The sequence below is a fragment of the Sciurus vulgaris genome, assembly GCF_902686455.1.
Source record: "Sciurus vulgaris genome assembly, chromosome: 1".
Taxonomy (NCBI): domain Eukaryota; kingdom Metazoa; phylum Chordata; class Mammalia; order Rodentia; family Sciuridae; genus Sciurus; species Sciurus vulgaris.
Window position 1 is genome coordinate 140,261,164 of NC_136461.1, and position 22,637 is coordinate 140,283,800.

General features: G+C 37.8%; 1 protein-coding gene across 1 annotated transcript in view; it reads left to right on the top strand.

Moving 5' to 3' along the window:
• The window catches only part of NKAIN3 (sodium/potassium transporting ATPase interacting 3), a 349,578-nt gene extending 330,130 nt beyond the window's left edge, over positions 1-19,448 (top strand). Inside the window, exons 5-6 of the mRNA XM_079150338.1 lie at positions 7,189-7,259; positions 17,495-19,448. Coding sequence (XP_079006464.1) covers positions 7,189-7,259; positions 17,495-17,548 — 125 coding nt within the window. The 3' untranslated portion in view covers positions 17,549-19,448. The remainder of the gene's footprint in view (positions 1-7,188; positions 7,260-17,494) is intronic.
• The last annotated feature ends 3,189 nt before the right edge of the window (positions 19,449-22,637 follow it).

Below are 22,637 nucleotides of genomic sequence, written 5' to 3' on the forward strand. Positions count from 1 at the left end.
ATCAAAGCAGGGCAACCAGATCCCAAAGCAAGAATCAAAAACAACATACAGAAACCAGCAAGGTCCAGGGGATGATACATGAGAATTACCAGAATAAGAATAAAACTACATCTCAAGGAATACATTAGAAAAAGTAACTAGTGCATTTTGCAAAAAGGGGATGTGTTATGGACAAAGAAATTCTGTGAAGAGACTTAAAATAAAAATAAAAGACAGGGAGAACTCCCCCAAGGGGTCATACTACTGGCAGGGAGTAGAGAGGGCAGGAAGATAGCTCAGTAGTACAGTTACTTGTCTTGAATGCAGTGGGTTGAATCCCCAGAGCCAAAAAGAAAAAAGACTAGAGAATAAAATCAATGCCAGATGAAAGCTAAAGAAATGGTGAAGGAGATCACTACAAAGCTTCTGGGAGGGTCAAGTGTTCCTGACTCCTAGCCTCCCTACCCCCCAAACTCTCCGCCCTCTCTGCAGTCCTAGACACCTCTGTCTAGGATCACACTCCTCCCACATGACATACCAAGATTTCTGAGTTTTCTTTTCTTTCCTGTCTTCATTCAAACTTATCTTTCCAGAATTAAAAAAAAAAAAAAAGTCCATGGAAGGTAAAAACTCTAGGCTTCAAAATGTCAACTAATTTCACTCCCCTTCCTCCAAATTAGCTACTATTTCTATAAGAAAAACTGGTCTCTCATTCAGTGTGATTTTCCATAAGGACAGAATGTTTTTCTGGGGGAAAAACAGGGAGAAGAGAATGTAGGAGTTTTTGAAAATCATTATGTAGTCCTAACCTAAACAAAGCCTTTGACATTTTGGAAATCGTTTGGAAATTAGTTATTGATGAAAATGTGTTCTCAAGATATGATAATGCTAGCAGTTCTCAGTTTACTGCACATAGTCTCTGTGCTCCATGGTGATTATCTCATTTAGGATAATGACAGCCTGTGACAGTCATTGTTTCATTTTACAGGTGAATAAACTAAGATTTCCTCTAGCTCACACAACTTGTAACAAATGGAACTAAGATTTGATTCCATACTTGAGCTACTACAGTGTATGTTTTCTAACATGCAATAGTCAAAGATAACAAAATTCTTCATGAATAGGTAAAGAAAAGAGACATTAATTATATAGTAAATTAAAGCCAGAATTCATATTTAAATATTGAGTGACAATACAAATTACTGACACAATGTAGAGAAAAATAATGGACTAGCCCATGAAATTTAAGTGGATGTGGGGAGGCACACCCAGAAAACTCACTCCAAAGCATCTGTCTCTTTCAGCACAGAGCATTTGATAAATGAAGATTATTATTAGAATAGAAGAACTTCAGGATTCAGTTCAAAAACTACAAAATTGTGAAAACAGCAACCGAATTTTTGAAAACTATGTTTAATTTTAGTAGCTGCAAAATTCTGTGTGGCTATCCAATGAAACAGAAAGACTGCATTGTAAAGTCTGGCTCAATACAGTGTAAGAGAACACGATATAAAACAAATGTTGTGGGTATGATTTTTTTATTTATCTTTTAATTTTTTACAGACTGCATTTCAATTCATTGTACCCAACTGGGGTACATCATTTGTATGATTTTTTTAAAACAAAAAATATAACTTCTGTTACGTTTTAAAAGGCAGACCTAGCATTTCCTTCTTATGAAAAACTGGGCCATCTCCTTGATTTTCCAGGCAGATCAGGAGGAGCCACAGGAGTGGTGAGGTTCCCTGTAGCACTGATTTTGAGGTCAGGGTTGATTTGATGCCGTGAGCTGGGAGGGAGCAGACAGGTCATCCTGTTTTTCCTGCTGGCATCCACTGAGCTGTGAAAAGGACCCCAACAGTGTCAGCTGTCCATTTATTTATTTAGCATTTCACATTTTGATCTATTGATTTTTATGTCATATTCGGTAGAAATCAACATTCTCCTTTTCTTCCATATTGCAATGAATCCAATCGATCCAACTGCATGTATTTTTAAATGAGCCTTTTGGAGGCTGAAGCAGGAGGATTGCAAGTTTGAGGCCAGCCTCAGCAACTTAGCCATGCCCTAAACAACTTAGCAAGACCCTGTATCAAAAAGTAAAAAGTGCTGGGGGTGTAGCTCAGTGGTTAAGCACTCCTGGGTTCAATCCTGATACCAAAAAAGAAAAAGCGCTTCTTTCCCCTATGATGACACTTTGCCATGAATCAGGTAGATCTATTTTTGAAACTCCATCATGTTTCATTTCCCTGTTGCCTCCTCTTGTGCAAACAGCATATACTCTTGGTTACCACAATTCATCTAGAATATAGTCATGATATCTGGTAGAATTAGTTCAGTACCAGAATTTTTCTATGGATGGAGTTATAATTGCAATTTTTGGCTATCAACATGATTGAGTAATCATAAATGTATTAAAAATTGTGAAAAATAAGTCTACAATATTAAATGAAGTATTTATTAGAGAGAAACCTCTTATAATTAAATGGATAGAACAATTTTGTTTTGATCAGTTCATGTATTCATAGATATTATTATTTTTAGAACAAAATAGACGATCTCATATACTTTCCATGTTTGGTGCTAGTCTTTATTTACAGAAACCTTATTCATAGGAAAGAAAAAATGAGAATGGGAAGGAATTTGTTATACCAACATTACACAATGTTTTTAATTCCTTGATTTCTCATATTTCAGGGGGATCTACCTTGTACAAGGCACTGTTCTAGATGCTAGGGATACAGCTGTGAATAAAACAGATAAGATCGGGCAAAATTTCCTGTCTCACAAAGCTTAAATTATAATACGAGAGTGTGACAACAATGAGATTGTGTAAGTCACATGGTACATAGAGAAAAGTACAAAGAGAAAAAGTAAAAGCAGGAAGGAGATAGAATATGTGCAAAGGAGTCACATTCTAGACTGACAGAGGCATGTGCCCAAAAACTAGAATTGCCTTTTCATATCCACAGGGAACTGGCTCCAGGACCCCACAAATACCAGAATCCACAGATGCTCAAGTCCATTACCTAAAATGCACAGTAGTTCAGAAAACCTATGCACATTTCCCCTCATGCTTTAAATCATCTCTAGATTACTAACAATAGCTAATACAATGTAAGTAATTATTGTATTACATTGTTTTATGAATAATGACAAAAGAAAATTTTTTAAAAACATATTTTCTACCTGTAGTAGGTTGAATCCATGAACACAGAACCTGTGACCCTGAAGGGCCACATAGGATCCTTCCACATAGGGATGTATTATCAAAAACTCTATCTAGAATACTACTAGTTGGTGAGTCAGATGCTTCAAAGGTTTTGGAAGTGAAAAATTGAAAACCACTTACCTTGTCTTTTGTAGCTATTACTTTATCAACAGCATCATAGAAAATTAAAACTACCATTTTCTTCGGTAGGTTCTCACCTCCAAGGTGATACACCAATGTAAGATTTCAAGAGGCTGAATTGAGCACTTGTCCCCACAAAATGGAACGAATTAGGTTCAATCCCCAGTACGAAGAAGAAGAAGAAGAAGAAGATTGTAGAAGGGAATGAGAGAAACAAAAAGAAGAATGGTTATGGATGGTTTTCCAAGACACAGACATTTTGAAATTAAGGCTCTTGAAATTAACCACTTATATCTTTTGACTATGGTTTGTCCTCCTCCTAGAAGTCATGTTGACGTTTGGTTGCCATTGTAGTAGTGTTAGGAGGTGGAGCCATTAGAGGTGATTAGGTCATTGGGAAGGATTCACATCTTTCTGGAGAGAAGATTGTTATAGAGCAGGGCTGCCCCTAGCACTCTCTCTTCTGCATACACTCACTTGCCTTTCTGCTTTCCACCATGCTATGAAGCAGCACAAAAGCCCCACAGAAGCTGCTTCCACACCCTTGGGCTTTCCAATGTCCAGATCCATGAGGCAAACAAACTTCTTTTATTTATAAATTATCCAGTCTCTTTTTTTGGTGGTGGTGGGGGGATAACCCAGGTATTCTGTGATAGCAGCAACCACAATGCATGCCTACACAATATTTAGGAGGTCTGCACTCACCTGGGGTACACCTTCCACAGTTTGAAGCCCACTGGTCTTTAATTGCCTCCTCTCTCCCTCCCCAGGGTAAGAAAGATCTGGGGATCCCCATCAGAGCTAGGGCTGCTTCTTGAACCTCCAGCCTCTGGGTGGTTGCTCTCAGGGTTTGTCATACCAGATTGTCATCAAGGACAATTGAACCATATTAGTTCTGCACCTCAGTGCCTAGGACTGTGAGAGAGATAAGAAAGAAGAGAGAAGAGTCCATTTTGCATGATTATTACCAAAGAGTAAAAGGTAAAGATGTTAGAGAACTCTAATCAGGATAACACAGCCCCTGTGACTGCCTACTCGACTCTTCCAGCTGGAGTTCTCTTGTCCAGACACATCTCACCAGTGCCATGTGCTTTTTTTTTTTTTTTTTTTTTTTTTTTTTTCAGTTTCATGTGCTTGCTGAAAAGTGGAAGAGATCTGAAACTTCCAGAATCATAAAGAGTGCTACAAGGAATATCCATAAACCTGGCACTTGGGTATCATCTGCCTTCCTGGATGACTTTTAAGGTTCACAAAGTTATTTCAGTCAGGTGGCAGAACAGACCCAGCCACCCTCTCTGGGCAGCAGCAATGTTTTAGGAAGCTGTCAAGTTCCCTATGCCCAGCAGACATATCATGGCGCCCCTGTGGCCACTCAGTGTGCTCTGACCAGACCAACTATGGCCTGTGGTTTGGCATGGCAGGTTGGGCCTTCTGAAAGCTCAGATTCTTTGGAAGGGAAATAGCCTCAGATTAATGACACTGCAGAGCAGAGTTTAACAGACTTTAATTGCAGCTACCTCTGAAATAACTGTTCTCTCCTAAAAGCTCATATTACGGGGAACAGGTGGGAGGTGCTGCAAAATCTTCTCTGCCTAAATTAGGTTGATGTCGAGGAGATTCCATCCCAGCTTTTCTCATATGAGTTCATATCACAGAAAAAGCAAATCTTAAGGTAATGGCCCAATCATGGAGTCCTTCAAGGCCTAGGCAATTCTTCCTTAAGAAATTTATTGCTGGACTCAGCAACTTGTAAAATAAGTGCCTATTCAAAAGGCCTAACAACTACACAACAGGAACGATGGTAGACCAGAAAGCAACTCCAGAATAAGTGCATCAGGGCTGGGTGTGTAACTCTGTGGTACAGCTATTGCCTAGCATGTATAAGACCCTGGGTTTTATCTCTGACAAGAAGAAGAAAAAGGAGGGGAAATGTATGTATCATTTGGTCCTCATCTTCCTGAGTCTGTCTTCTGAGTTCAGTGAAGGGTTACAGGGGCTTTATGTGTTCCTCAATTCAGTGACAAGGCAGCATGTGACATAGCTGGATGTGAAATAAAACACCTACATTCTGGTTAATTATTTGGTGACTGTAGTTAATACCAGGACATAAATGACAGCTCGAGTGCCCCCCCCCCATAAATGGCATGTTCCAGCATTAGATGTATAGAAACTAAAATTTTTTTTTTTTTTTTTAATTTAAAAGGGCTGGGGATGTGGTTCAGGGTTGTTAAGCCCCTCTGGGTTCAATCCCCAGTACTATTTAAAAAAAAGTAAGGTTTATAGAATCACTTAAGGTATCAACACTTTCAAATTTATTAACCATACAAGAAAATTTTGACTAAAGTTGTAAAGAAATTTATAAAAATAAATCATATACAATAAAATAAATTATAAATAAATACAAATAAATTATGTACAATATATATTTATTATGCATAAATATATAATATATATTTCCCAAAATATCAGTGATATGTTGTATTAGAAACAGAGATGATCAAGAATCAAATTCTATGAATTTATACAAAAAAATGATTCTGACAATGTTATTTTAATGTCCAAATGATCAATGCCAAAATAATGATTCTGTTAATGTTACAATTTAAAGTCTAAATTATCAACATAGAGAAGTATTCTTTTCATTTTGCTATGATGTATATGGATACATTCTTATCTTTGTTTTTGGAAATAATTTTGTTTTGAACATAATTTTCAAATTGAACCATTTTATTCAAAAATATATGTAATTTTATGAATTTTTGACACCCTCTCTAAAAACATCTAAAATGACCCTGTAAATTACCTCATTCAATTTTTAATCAACATTCACTTCCTTCTAAAATACCACCCATTGATCCATAGGGTAAAGGAGCAGATTTTGATTACATATCTAATTTAAGAAAAACCTAGTCCAAACTGACTAGGGAAAATTTTTTTCACTGTCTCATATTAGCTCTTTTCTCACAGCTTCTCTCCTGAAGGTGGTGTCCAAGTAACTTATGTGACCTGATAGGGAGCAAGCCTGGAGATGTCCCTTGCCACCTGATCGCTGGGTTTTCTACAAGCTTGCAAAACTCCCATCCTTGCAAGTGAGCTGGTAAAGCTTTGATTTAAAGCTCCTCCAAAGAAAGTAAAAGGATGGACTGAGTGAGGAATTGGCAAGAGAGACTTCAGCTAATCAAGAATTCAATAGAAATTCTAGGCTAATTTATCTCTCTCTAAATCACAGTTTACTGAAATGCCCATTTTGAACTGAGGATATGGAACAATATTTGCATATTGTGTATCCTAGTGTGCATGCACACACACACATGCACACACACACACACACACACACATACACACTCTTGACAGTCCAGTGTTCTCATATGCCTATATACCTGTTAATATTAAAGTGTCACCATACAATCAAAGCTTCGTTTAAAATAATTAATGTTTTTAACAGACTAGAGAACAAGAGAAACAAAAAATTGAGGAAAAAAAGACTGAGACTTTGATCTAATGACTCTTTTGATATGTAGGGAAAAGGGCATGACTGTATATACATATGACAAATGCATCATTTAAATCTCATGCAATTTAATGTTACTCCATTATCTACTGAAACCAATACAACTGTGATTTGGGGGGATTCTAAGAACCCAGGTTATTAGTGTGTTTCTTAAAATTTCCATTTTTTTTTTTTTTTTGGTCATTGACAATGTTTTCAGTAGTCCTTTATACTAAACGTGCATTTTCCCGTTTTATGGTAAACAGATATGTTGTGACTATTTTTGTATGTATTCTACTTTAAACATTTAGTATTACATTTATTTTTGTTTTCCCATTTAATTCAACTTGGGCTGTTATATTTTCAGTTGATTTCATAGGTGGACTTGATACACACTCCTACTACCAGGATCATGTTGAGTTAAAGCCTGTTAAACCTGTAAGTAAAGGTGTGATGATATAGAAAATATTAATCCTTCTAACCTGGCCAAAACTAACCAAAACTGAAGTAGTTTGGAGCTACTACTAATCATCAATTTAGTTTTTCACTCATACCTAAAACACACCTTTCACATGTAACCCAACATCATCATTATAATTACTCATTCCAGAAAGGAACTGAACGAAATAGGTTACTTGGTTTATATTTTTTAATATTTTTGTCTTTTTTCCTTGTCAATAGTTGATTGCATATCACATTGATTGAAACTGAAAAAAGATGAGACTATTTATTCTGCATAAGAGAAGACTAAATATATGTTGTAGGGCAGCATAGTAGAGCAGAAAAGGAAGAAAGACCTGGGTTAAAGTCACAGGTTCTACATGTGACATCTCTGAGACTTGTTCGATCGGCCACAATGTGGCTTCACAGGGGGAAGGATGAACTGAATGGGATAATGTGTTTAATAGCCATACTTACATATTATTGTTCTTTGTACACAAATATTTGGCTAAGGATTTCGGAAATAAGTTTTCTACATCCCTAGAGAACATGGGAAAAAGGTCAAAAACAAAACAAAAAAGATGTCATCTAAAACTGGACCACTATCACTTGAGAATGAAGAAGGAATCATGGTCGCCTGATTGATAAAATACTAGAAATTTAACTTTATTCCTTGAAAACTCTAAGTAGCAAATAAACAACTGTGTTAAATAACAATAGCTATCCTATGCTAAGTACTTTGTCTATATTAACTCACTTAATACTGCACCATAGTAACTGATATACCCACTTTATGAAAAAGGAAATGGGGCTCATAGAGGTTAGATGACTTTCTCAATGTCCCACATTAGTAAGTGGTTGACTGGGATCGTTCCTGAGTGATAAACCTAGCTTGCTAGTGTAGACATGCTTAGATGTTCCTCCTGTCTTTGAAACCCAGAGCTTTATAATTTCATAGTGATAGAGGAATCATGGAAAACAGTCACTGGTATAATAAACATGCATGAAAGACTTCCCCTGCTGCCTTTTTCACAATAGTTCCTGCCCAAATCTGCAACCTCTACCCAGCATCTTTGGGGATACAAGACCTAAAAACACTGCACTGGCTCCTCTACTTCCCCAGGGTGAATTCATTTTAGTCTGGAAGAATGATATAAAGTAAACATAGCTCACAGGCTGCACAAATCAGCACCATGTCTGTCACATGATAGATGTTTAAATAAATTTTGGTTTCTTAAAGTAAATCCAATTGGGAGAAACATTGGCCCTACATAACATTCCAGGAGCAAGTAGTCACCACCACATTACTCATGCTTCTGAGTGCTCATAAATGATGTACTCCAAAAGTTGATATTTGTGGATTTGGGGAGCTTGGCAGGGATTGTGACAATAATAAGGAAGATGGGTACATTGGAAGCAAAAACTGAAACAATACCTACTAGTGACTAGGAAAGTCTTTATATATTTGTTATGCAATAAGAAGATGATGAATGGTTTCTTTCATCTTACTGTGAAAAATAATAACTGCAGAGAAATTGTGATATGAAAAATGATGCAATGTAAGAGAGATCTTTCTATTAGGGAGGGTTTTTAAGAATTTCAATTGATTAATGTTGATAATGGAATCTACTTCTACTCAGTGGCTGTAAAGAAGGGACTTACATACAGCTATATACCTTAAAAGGGTGTTCTGTGGCATGTCCGAGGGCAAGTGACTCCCAGTTATGTTCTCTGATGTCCCTTCCATCTCTGTGAACGAAGAACGCATAAAACATCCTCTTCAGATCACCTACAAGGCTTTGATCAACTCTGCTCTCTCCTCAAACGGTTTTCTCAACATCCCTGTTCACTGCTGAACTTGCACCTTTTAGCTAAATGTAACATAAACCCCAGGCTACAGAAAGTAATAGAACAAGTTTCTGCTTTGACAGATTATGCATATTATCATGTCAGACGAATATGGAACACCTTTCAACCATGAAGGGAGTAAGAATCAGCAAGATCAAACTAAACCTGAATTGAAATCATTGTGCATGAAACAATTTAAGAGGTCCATATCTGTTCCTCACCAGTATGCAAATATTGTAGCATTTATCCAGTTGGTATCTGTCAGCCTTCTTGATTTCTTTTAATAAGGCCTTTATCTTGGATTCCATTGTACCCAGCTCCATGACACCACATCACACCCTACCCCTTGCAACAGCTTGAAGAACAAGCCAACCTGCTGTGCTAAATTGGGTTAGAGATGGTGTGAGCCCTGGTTTTTAACTTTCATTAAGCCTCTTTAATCTCCATGGAGTACAAAGCCAGGTTTTATGAGAAAGCCACTTTGCTAAGGGAATCAGAAGAATCCTTGGCATGTTCCCAGGCAGTATATATGAACACATAGTTTCAACTTGAGATGAGTAGACATAGGTAACACAGCAGAAATGTACAGGGAGGCTTAATTCTCATGTTTCAGTGTCAAATTTTCCAATGACATATTGTGTGTGAATAGGTATACTGGAGGTACAGTTGTGATAGCAGTGAGGTGGCGCACATGTGGGTTTGGTCTTACATTGCTCTGTCTCTAAGGTAATGACATTAAGTTGTCAAGTCCCACTGATGAAATAAGCCAAGTTAGTTCAATTTAAAGCCATGGACTGATCACCTGCAAAGTGTATACCAGGTATTGTCCTGGGTGCTGGAGATATAAATAACACTTAAGGTTTGACTTCCAGAAGCTAATGATCTGGGGGGGAAGACCTACATACAAACAACTAAACACAAAATAATGTCCCCAAAGCCATTCTATGTAGAACAAGAAACAGATACTGCACACTTGGCAAAGAAGGCTCCACTGGAAAAATGATGCTGACATCATAAGGAGGAGATGGAGTTATCAAAAGAACATGTATAGTCACTTTGGAAGTCTGTTTGGCATTTTCCTACAAAATTAAATATCCTCTTACCATATGACTTAGCAATTGAGCTCCTTGGTATTTAGCAATTGAGCTCCTTGGTATTTATCCAAAGGAGTTGAAAAACTGGTCTCCACAAACACTGCACGTAGATGTTTATAGTAGCATTACTCATAACTTCCCAAAACTTGGAAGAAACTGGGATGTGCTATAGTAGATGAGAATAATGAACAAATAAGCTGTGGCAATCCAGAGAGTGTGACCTTATTCGTTACTAAAAAGAAATGAGCAATCGAATTATGAAAAGACAATAAACAGATCAGGAGTTTGGGGAGGAAGGGATGAGAGGGAGGAGCATGGAGGATTTTTAGGGCATTACAACTATTCTGTATAATACTATAGCAATGAATGCATATCATTATATATTTGGGCAAATCCATAAAATACAAAACACCAAGAATCCACATGTAAAGAAATAATGGGCTTTGGGTAATAATAACGTGTCAGCGTAGATTCATCAGTTGTAACGAATGTACTATTCTGCTAGGAGATGGAGATAATGAAGAAGGCTGTGCATGTGTATGGGAAATCACTGTACCTTTCTCTCAATTTTTCTATGAACCTAAAATTTCTCTTTAAAACTTTTTGTCTTAAAGAAAAAAGCCAAAGAGAACAGGCATCCCCAGCATGGAGGTTGATTTATTTGGTCCTTGTACAGAGGGCAAAGTCAAAACTTATGATTATCCGAGTCCCGTATTTCTGGAGTTCTCACATAAAAGTGAACAAAACCTGTAAGAAAGCAAATGCCTGTAAGAAAGCAGAGCAGGAATCTTGACAGCTCCTGGTGAGGACACTAGGAGATTATAGCCACCATTGTTCCACATTCTAAACCACCCCATTCTTTGTGACAGAAACCATAGAAATGCTTTTCAGTGGCTGCCATCTTGGTCTGGTGTGGGGCATGTGACACACAGGTCAGAAGTACCCTTTTGTGTTAGTTAGCTTTTCATCACGGGTGACCAAAATACCTGACAAGAGTAAATAGAAGGAGAAAAGGAGGAGAAAAGGTTATTCTAGTCTCACAGTTTCAGAGGTTCAGTCCATGGTCAGAAAATTCTACTACTCTGGTCTCAGGCAAGGCAGAACTTCATGATGGTAGGATGCAGCACAGGAAAGCTGCTCAGCTCATAGCAGCTGGGAAGCAGAAAAAGAAAGAAAGAAAGAGAAACACCAGGAACAAAATAGGAACCCCAAAGCATAACTCAAGGGCCTACTTCTTCTAGTCACACTCTGCCTGCCTCTAGTTATCACCCAGTACAGTAGTTCTTTCAAATTATTAATCCATGGAATGGATTAGTCTACTGACAAGGTTATAGCTCTCATAATCTAATCATTTCACCTCTAAACATCCTTGCATTGTCTTACACATGAGCTTTTGGGGGACAACCCCTATTCTGGGGTCCCTCATCTTGCCACAGCTATTAGTGAGGCTACTCACTATGGCTACAGTTGGGTCTCCATCAAGATCTCTTCCATCACTGTTCCCATGCACTGATCCCACCTCTCATAGGGCAAAGAGCAAGGATCTTATCATCTTATCCTAAGAGCAGAGAGCCAAGAGGTCAAGTAGTGAGCAGGGCACTGAAAAGAACCCCTACACAGTGGCTTAGAGTGTAGGCAGCAGCGACATCCAGGGAAAGGAGCTCACAAAAGCAGATTTACTGTTGGGAAGAAAAATAGCATGGTGTGAATCCATGCGGCTATGAAAGCAAGACAGAATTTCAGAGACCATCACAGTGAGCAACTAAATTAACAATTGTCAAAATTATGACTAGTCTATTTCCATCAAAATGGTTAGCAACTGGGTAGTGGGGAAATGAAGCTCCATGTAGCAGTAATTTTTCACATAAAAATAATTAGACTAAGGCAGTTTATCAAAGAAAGATAGCAACTGCATTCCCGAACTAAGCTGTACAGCAGAGGTGGAGCTAGATCTGATTACGCTAGAAATTTCCATGAGGAAGACGCCCCACGACTACAGTTAAAAAAGACTTGATGAGAAAGCTGACCCTTGACGTCCCCCCACCACTTTTAAGCAATTGCTTTCAAAGCTTCCAAAGGAGAACTTGACTTTTCTTTGGTATCTTGACTTGTCTGATTGCCTTTGCTGGAGGCTAATTTTTCTTCACAAAAATTGCTACATGCTATGTAGCCACTGCTGATCGAGTGGTTGCTATTGCCACTAAGTGCTAAAAGACAGAGGCAGCTAATCCCCATTTCAAACTGGCACTGCAGCCAGTTCCACAGTGTCCTCACTGCTGGTTCTCTTAAGAGTCCAGATTCACAGGTAACCCACCTCTGATGATCAGACTGTAGGACAGAGGAAGAAGTGCTCAGGAGTGTCTGTTCTTTCCCCAAAACAGCTCTTTTCTTCTGTACCCCCACGTGTAAGTTGGTGCCATGCTAGGACATTTTCCATTTATAGCACCTAGATAAGGCACTAGCTGGTAGAACAAATCAAGTGTGTCTACGTTGTGTGTGTGTATCTGTGTGCATGCACATGTATGTAGGAGTTGGGGGTCATGTGCTTTCAAATCCTAATTTTTTTCTTTATTTTTATTGCTGCATTATAGTTGTGCATAATGGCAGGATTTATTGTTATATTTTTGTACATGCATGCAATATAACAATATAATTTGACCAATATCGTTTCCAAGTAGTTCCCCTTGTCCTCCCCTCCTCCCTTCCCCTCATTCCTTTCCTCTACTCTACAAGTCTCCCTTAGATCAAATCCTAATTTAAACACCAACAGCCATAAGCTATGTGTTAGCAAACTATGACTGGAGGAACCTAAAGATGAATGACATGCTAACTCTGTCTGTGCTTTTTTCCTTTGTCCTTGAATGGCTTTCACACTTTAATAGTTTTCTGCAGAGGGGATGCCAAGCTGTGTACCGTTGTGCTCCCCCTGTCCCCCATGGCAGACCAAGTGAAGTAACTGAGATCTGCTCATAGCTGTGGCTGGCTCATTGTTCCCATTACTGAAGGCATTCCATCCCCCTAACCCTGCCATCAGTCCCTTGGAAATGGAAGGCACTTTCAGAGGCATTAACTCTCTGAGGCTGTCTCAAAGGCACCACAACTGCAAAGCACTCAGCGTCATCTTAGTTGTCCCAAAGGAGAGATGGGCCTTGCTCTGTGCCTGTCCTACTTAGCTCAATGGTAGCAGCATTAGGGCTCTTTGCTCTCCCTAGCTTTGGAATTCTTTATTTTTAACTGGCATTAATAAGTTTTTGACCCATCATATGAAATAGTTACACCATTTTAGAGTCTACACTAAGAACACATTGCTAATATGTAGCCATTTGATTATGTGGCAATGAAAGGACTGGGTCTATATAGCCTGTGTGGTTTAGTCTCCTCACTGCTATGTAATACTTTGTGCGCCCCCGTCCTTGCTAGGAGTGCAGATGCAAGATCTCTGATATGACTACTGTGACTGGAGGGTCAGTCACCCATCCTGTTCTCACTGGGGGACACAAAGACCATTTCTTTGGACATGTGACCTCACTCTCTGCCCCCAGAACCTTGCAGAGACTGGTTCTCATGCTGTCATGTCAAGCACATGGATCCTTTTCCAAGACAAGGAAGCCCATATCTAAATGGAAGATATCTGAATGATGCCTTCCAGAGGGGATGTGAACACCAGGTTTTTCCTTAGCATTTGTCATTGATGCCAATGGCAAGAAAGTATATTTATGTAGTGGTATGGAAATATGATCCACCCCCTCCAAAATTAATCAATAGCCAAAGAAGTACAAACGACTTTATTAGAGAAATAACTTCATTAGAGATACTTGAAAGCCTTTCAGTAAAACTTGTCAAAAGACACCCTTTGAAATAACATCACTATCTTATTACTTGATTTCATTCTGCCTTCAGGTCAGGTATCCTCAAATAACTACTAAAATCTCCAAATACTTATATAAATTTTTTTTTAAAGATATGACCTTTAGGATCCCAGATCTCAAGCTGTTCTAACCTAGACCCATGGATCAATTATAACATCATTAAAACTGGGACAACCTGAAGTTATGTATTCCTAGGTGTGCTGCATAAGAAGTACAGTCATCTCATTAGAAAGTCAGTTCTGACCTTGGACTGTTAGTGTAGAAAATACAAAAATAGCAGAATAAGTTGAATCTCCCCACAAGGAAGTAATCAGCTAAATCTAAAATATGATTAATAATGTGGGGCAAATGTTTTAAAAAAAGAAGAAACTATCATTTAGAAGAGATTTTAAAGACATAATAGTCAAATGCAATATGTATACCTTATTGAATTCTGATTTCAACAAGCCAATTGTAATGAAATGTTTCTAGACAATTGGGACATTGTGAAAGCAGATTAGAAACTAAATAGTATTAAGAAATTATTGGTAATGAATAAGTAAAAATCTAATTAATTAATCAGTTCTTATCAGTTGAGCAGGATCTCTCAAACTCACTTTTGTCTTTGGACCAGATAATTCTCCAGAGTGGGTTGGTCCCACAGTGGAAATATTTAGCAGCATTCTATATATTCTGTGTCTACTCAATGCCAGTAGCACCACTCCCTACCAAATTGTGACAGCCAAAATTGTCTTCAGACATTGGCAAATTTCACTGGTTAAGAATCCCTGAACTGCAGATGTATAGAGATGCAAATAAAATGGTAAAATGTTTAAGACTTGGTTTTAAATATCTTAGCACCCCCACACACGCACAAAAAAAGTAGCAGTGAAGAGATGACAGTTTAATACCATAATTTTTATTTTAGTTGAAACTGAGAAATGAATACATAGGGATTCATAATACTGCTCTCTCTTCTTCTGTTTGATTTTTAGAAGTCAGTTTGTTAATAAAGCCCAACACATGGTACCAAAGGCTTGCTTTCAAACCTTCCTCTCAAAGTTACTTCACTGTCTTCTTCAAAAATTTCTCGCAGACATATTTCCTAACAACTGAAGTGACATTTCCAGAATATTTACCTGGCACCAAAGGAAGAGTCTCCACCTGCTTTCACTACTTTACCAATTCATGTTGCTAAAGCCCAAGAACATAAGATATTTGCTAGAAACTCAGTTGGCATTAAAAATAAATGTAGCAGCTATAAATTTAAAAATAAATGAATATTAAAAAATTAAAAATAAAACAATAAACATAGAAGCTATTTTGAAGTTTCTCCAAACCTCTTCTACTAACAAAGAAACACATGCCCTTGGTCACCTTATTCTTACCTGGAAAGGATTCACGTGCTGAGTAGATAAATGAACTTGAGGACATTGGATCTCCCTTTTAAATTAGAGGTTGCACAAAATCATAAAATTCCATCATTATACTCTCATCCCTTTGTCTTTCAATTTAAATCCCTGTTAAAAAGCAAAAGCGTAGATATGTGATCTTGTCATTCAGAACAGAGTAATAGAAGAGCAGAGGAAATGCAATAGGAAGGTGGGAGAGAAGAGAAACCCTTCAACTCCTGAGCTGTGCAGGAGGGAACATGATTTACAGTTGAAAGAGCGGAAACCTGGAATTTTTTCAACTATTTCAAATTATGACTAAAAATTACATTCCATTCTATAGAGTCATTATACTGAGCTAGTGGAAGAAAAGTTTCTAGATGGGGTATAAAGTAAGGGTAGAACATAGTCTCTATTAGTGTAATGCTTATAAGTTGGTTGGAGGGAAAAACTTCCATGCCTCAGTGAAATAATTAGAGCACCACTTGTCGTGAAACTGGTTGCCATTAGCTGCACATGGGGTAGTGCTGATAGCATAAGAGTTGCTATTAGCAGGATGGGAAAACCATAAGGCTGAGTAGAAGTGAATGATTTCACAGGGAGAACTTCAGCTAAACCTTCAGAGGCCAGTGGGATTTGGAGGAGCTAAGACTTTGGCATGAGAGGACAGTGAGAGCTGAAGTATTCAACGAATATTCATTAAGTATGAACTGTGTAGCAGACTATGCTAAAGTTGATTTTGTACAAAGATGCATGATCAGAGTTCTTATATTCTAAAAACTTACCAATTAGTATAAATCAAAGAGTATGCAGACTTCACCGGAAGTGTGGAGACAAGAGGGACCAAACACAGGAATGTATAATAGTCAAGGTTCTCCAGAGGAACAGAACCACTAGACTACTGGAGGTGTGTGTGCATGCGGAGGGAGAAAGAATGGAGACAGATAGACATAAATACACACACACACACACACACACACACACACACACACACACACACTGGGGGGTGGAGATATTTTTAAGATTTTAAGAAATTAGAGCATGCAATTATGATATCTGGCAAGTCCAAAATCTGTAGGTTGTGCTTGCAGATCAGAGACCCAAGGAGGAAAAGTTAAAGTTGCAGTTTGAGTCCAAAGGCAGCCTGGAAGCAGGTTTCCTTCTTCCTCAGGTAATTTCAGTCTTGTTCTCTTGAGGCCTTCAACTGATCAGATGAGGCCCACCCACATTATAGGGGGCATTCTACTTTATTCAGAGTCTACTGATTTAAATGTCATTCTCATCAAAAAGATACAGGATGCTTTGACACTTAAATTAACATTTGACACCCCTCCCCCCAAAAACAAAGTATAACTTTTTTCTTATATGTGGGAGCTGAAGAGAAAAAAGGAATAAAAAGGGGTCTCATGAAAATAGAAGGTAAACGAGTAGAATAAGAAAGGGAATCAGGTGGATGGAGAAGAGAGCAAAGGAAGGTCATGGGGAATGAAATCAACCAAATTATATTATGTGCATGTACACATACAGCACAATTAATCCTACTATCATGTGTAATTATAATGTTTGGATTAAAAACACTAGTGTTTGATCAAATATCTGGGTACCATAGCCTAGCCTAGTTTGCACATAAAATTTATCATCACGAGATAGGAAATATGTAAGGGACACAAGTCCATGGTTAGGTGATAGGAAAGCCAGACGACGGTGATTCTTGAGCAGTCAAGCAAGAGGATACTGGAGGAAGATCAGGTTAGAGGTGTGTGTGGTGATGTACAGACACAGTTCCACCTTAATCTTTTTACCCCAAAGGCCACTGATGACTCCATGCCACTTTGCAACTGCAATGTGTCAGCATTTCTGTCCCAGGAAATCAGTCCTACATTTTGAAAACTTATTGCCACACTGTAATTGGAAAAGCAGGAAAGTCCAGGTGTCAGATGGGCCGGGGCACACCCAGAAAGTATTTTGCATTCAATAGGCCTGAGTGAATAGAAAGGATTTTTGCTTTTAATACTGAAATTCTTTAAAGCAATTTAAATTTTCTTTTATAGGTCGAAATAAGTAATGACATTGACTCTGAAATTCGGCTGCTGAACTTGACTTAGGGAACAAAGCACCACTGACAGCCAGCACTCTGTGGATCCGACCTTGTCACCTTCCTTCCAGAGAATGGACTGTGCCTCCCACCAATCACGGAGTTCTTCGGTCACAGCCTGTGTATTATTAGCATTGTTTGCTAGATGAGTTCTAGGTGCTTGGGTGGGTATTTTTTTAGTCATTTTCTTCTTATATGAACCCTTGTAAATTGAAAAAAAAAAAAAAAAAAAATGGTTTTTAATTTTTTAACAATATTTAATGTGAGGCATGCAAAATGGGGGTGGGAATCTGTGAAAACTTCAACACTCATTTCTGAGAGAAACATCAGTGTGTATTGTTAAGGTGTGAGATCAGTGCTACTGGCTGCAGAAGTAATTCTAGGCCCAGTGGGTTTGCATTGGCTGCTGTTGCCTGTGGTCATCAGACACAAAGGCAGACCCTGTGACAGGTCATACATGGGTACAAATAATGGGTCCAGCTTTCAGACTGATTATGAATCTCTGTTTCAATATTATAAGACAAAACATGGAGTCCTCCCTAGTTCTCAACTTCTCAAAACACAGAGCAATCTTATGGCTATCTAAATATTCAGAACTCGTGCATGATATCTTGTTCTTGTATTTTAAAAAATTAATGTATCACAGGGGCACATGAAAGGCCGAGATGATTTGTGAAACCCCTTTCTCCTTTAGAGAGAGCAAGGAACTCTCTGAGGTCCATATTTGCTATGCTTTATCCCCCTCCTAACACTGATGTCAGACCTAAACACACAGTTCATGGGCTATGGGACAGAAATCATGGCCATAAATCTGTAATCAGTTTTGCTTCGAGGATATTCAAAGGGAACATTAAAGTACTGTGGAATTCTCCACAAATACCTCTAAAGAAAATATTTATGTTTGAGCTACATCAACTTTTATTTCTCCTATCCTATCCCAATAGCCAAGAAAATGATATGGGAAATGTTCCACAATCTTCTGTGGAAAAAGGACTGTGGGAAAAAAGGACTGTTTTTATTTTAAATTGGTATAAAATTTACATATGATAAAAGTGCACTGATATTAAAGGTACAATTTGATTAGTTTTGGAAAATGTGCGCACCCATGTAACCAATGCCTCCGTCAAAACCAGAACATTTCCAAAACTTTCGAAAATTCCCTCATGCTCTGTTTTCAATCAATTGCCATATTCCCAAACATAGACCACCACTGTGCTCATTTTCATCATTGGTTAATTTTGTTAATGGTAATGTATACACTCTTCACATTTTTTTTTCTCGCTATTTCTGAATCACTATTTTCTACACGAAGATAAGTTTCGCTCACGTTGTATGGCAACCAAAATCAAGTTTCCCGTTAAGTCACAAAGTTGTGCATTTGTACACTCTTAAGTATAGAGGTTGTTAACTTGGTCCGTGCATATAACTAAGACTGATCTAAAAACCACCTAAAATCATTGCAAATTTTGGAACGTGTGTTAAGTCTCTCTTCTTCTCTGCCTTCTAGTTCTTCTGCCCATAGATTTCATGTGACTCTATTAAAAATCAGAACTTAATGCAGCATCACCAGGTTCCTCCAAGTCCATGACAACCACAGTGGGCTTCCTAGAGGTTTATTTAACTCCTGTGCCTGAGAATTGTGCCCTTTTGATTAGCTGACCCTCCTTGTTTCATCATTTTTCATTTCTACTGTATAAATCCAGATTCAAAATAAAAGAGGACCTCGGAAATGGTGAAATCCAAGCCACCATTCTGCAGCTGAAAGGCACCAAGGTTTAAGGGCGTTGGTGGACTTGTCCAGAGCCTTGCATTTGTGCAGAGGGACAAGAACTGTGGTTAAAAAAAAAAAAAAAAACATGAAAGCCAAAAGTTGGGGCTTGGGTCCCAGTCCACCGTTGTGGCCTTGGGCAGCTTTTGACATCTCAGCATCTAGGAAATGGAACTATAAGACTTACCTTCCAAGGGTGTGGATTTGACTGAAAATATAAAAATATTCTAGAAACTATGAGACACCTTATAATTAAAAGAGGCAGTTGTTATCAGTAGTGTTAGAGCAATAAGTTGTGCCAGGTGTGGAGCTCTTGAGACCCACTCAAGTTTATAAAAAGCCCACAGAAACAACCAACTCTTCTGTTCTCTAAAAAGTGAATTTGTCCATGTTTAAGCAGTGTGAAATAATGCAGATTTTAAATGGTACTTTTAATTGAAAAAATAAATTTTATATTGAAATTCCAAAAGTAATACACGATCTTATTGAAAAAGCTAATAAAACATCAAAAGTGTAGAAAATTAGTAAAACAAGATAAAATTAATACTTAAATACTTGAAGCTGCCATTTCCTTACACTCTCACCACATATTCAAATAAAAACGTAGTTAGCATTTCATCAAATAGTCCCATATTCAGTTTTTTTTTTGTTTTTTTTTTGGCGAGGCGAGCACTGTACCAACTGAGCTATCTCCCCAGCCCCCATATTGAGTTTTGTTTTTCTTTGCTATTCACATGGATTCGAGTTCTTCTAAAACGCACCTCAGAGTTCTAAACCTTGGCTAATTGCTAGTAACAGATTTAAGAAGGAGATTCTTATATCAGTGATTTTTCTAGGAATATTAAATGTAGGCAACTACTTAATGTGGCATATATGAGAACTTTTCTTCACTTGAAGGTATAACTATTTCAATCACCATCCCTAGAAAGGATTGTTAGTAATCCACAAGAATTATTCTCAGATTCTGGAAAAATTAGAATGATCTTCCACCTCCTCTCCTTTTTCTCTCATGGTAGCTCATTTTTCTGGCTACACTTTAGAGGCTTTGCTTACAAAGGGATAAAGAGATCTGGACAGTGGCACTCAGCTTTCACCCATGAATCTGGATAATTCCAACATGGCAGTACTGTGACTGCTGTTCCTTGGGAATTGGCATTTCAGTTCTAGCTTTTGCCTCCTTAGAGAATCCACTCTACACTGTGTACCTATGAAGCAGGGTTTTCAACAATGACTTGTTCACTAGATATGTGTTCTGGACAGATAGATCAGATCTTGGCTTTTCCATATGTAATTGTGTATCTGGTCAGAGTAAGGGAAACTGAAAAAATCCCTTAGCCTGTACTCTTTTACCAGAATCCTACCTACCATCTTAAGAGAGGGCATGTCTCCAGGCTCAAAAGCTCTCCGCAGAGGCAGCTCTGTAAAACAGGAAATGGACATCCACCACCTCGAGCCCCTAGTGCTGAGCAGAACATCAAAGGGAAAATGTTCAGCCAGTGTTTCTTCCTCTCTAAGTCAACTTGTTAGTAATCTTTTAAACCTTGACCAACCCTCCCCAGGTTGTACCTTCTATCTTGTATGAATGACTGACAGATCCTTCCTGAAGAGTTTTCTGCCAGCATTGTGTGATACCACAAGAAGCTGGAATGCTTTCAGTTTACCTTTCATTTAACGGAGCTTCTAGTCATGTTTCAAAGCCCGCCAAAGATAAGCAAGAGAGTGAGAGTTACAGAATTCCCAGGGGACAGAAAATACCTTAATCATGGAACAGTCCACTCAGAGGAATTGCAGGTATCTCTTAGGAAAATCTTTAAGCAAGTATGTCCCATGAATGTAGCCCTTCCTTTAACCCACCGTATAAAGTGAGAGGATGTGTCCCTAACACATATGTCTGTATCTCTCCAAACCTGGGATGTAGTCAGCTCATTTTTTTTAAGACAATGTGACATCTTGTTTTAGCAAAATATTGACTCCTCTCCTTTTTTCCTTTAAAAAAATAAGCCCTTCTATTCCTATGGACCTAAATAAGGGAGGCAGCCATGTTCAAGTGGCTGAATCTAACAAAACGTGGCAAGGCTGCCATCTGTCTCACTTAATGAATGGGACACTCCCAATTGAGCAGAATTTGTCTTCATTAGAACGAGCTAAAATGCACCTTGCAGGGCTGAGAAAAACCATCATGACTCTGCTAAATCAAGAGGAAAACAAAAAGCATTATTGTTCTTTTCAATCTTTGCAAATTAGAAAGGGATCTTGCCGAGAATAAACAGACCTTTATTTTAGACCAAATTAAAAAAATTATGGTGTCCAAAAATGTGGACTCACTTCAGACTGAGAATATCCTGACTGATTTTTTTCTGAAGCAGTCACTTATCATTTCTGAGTTACTTTAATATGTAACTAGGAGAAATGTTAGAGTTGATTAAAATTCAAATATTCTAACTTGACATTTTAGCCCAAGGTAGTATCTGCTTTCCTTCAAGGAATAGTTGAATTAAGTAGGAAAAAAAAAAAAAAATACAAATAATTGATCTTCAAAATGTAGCAATCTTAAATGTCTGGGTTTTAAATACACACACACACACACACACACACACACACACACACACATATACATATCCTTTCAATTTAAGAATGGTCTGCAACTTTGTTTTGTTTTGTTTTGTTTTGTTTTTTGATAGAAGGTCTGTTAAAGCATCTACAAGTCATAGTTAAATATTTTCAATAGGCCCACAACTTAAGAACACATTTTAAGTATTAGAAGAATATATTTCTTACTTAAGGTCTCTCAAAAATGAGGAATTATCAAAAAAAAAAAAAAAGAAAAAAGAACAACAAATTCGTGGGTGCCATCTCTCTTTTCTATCTGAAAAAGTCATTTCCAGAAAGTGAATCAAACTCCTTAAATATTGGTATTTGTAGAAAATTTGGTGTCAGGTGAAAAATTAATCATCTTCATTGAACTTGCATTCATTAAAAGGGCAAGAATTATATTAAATGTGAAACATTTAAAATGAAATATTCGAAGAATCCAAAATATTCTTTGACTTGAACTTGAGATCCAAGTTCAGTAAAAATAATTTTTAAAAAATAGGAAATAAAAGGAAAACTAGGGAGGAGAGGAAGGAATGTGACAAAAAAGAGAAGGAAAGGGAGTAAAAGGAGGTAGGAAGAAGAATTCAATATCCACGGTCTTCCTAATTTGGATTTGGACAGTGTCAATCCTTAACTCACAGTTTGCTTGTTTGTTTGTTTCTTGTTCCTTTGATTAACATTGAATCATTCTCCATTTAGGGCATGCTTTCCTTTTCCTCTTTGGAGTTGTTAAGAA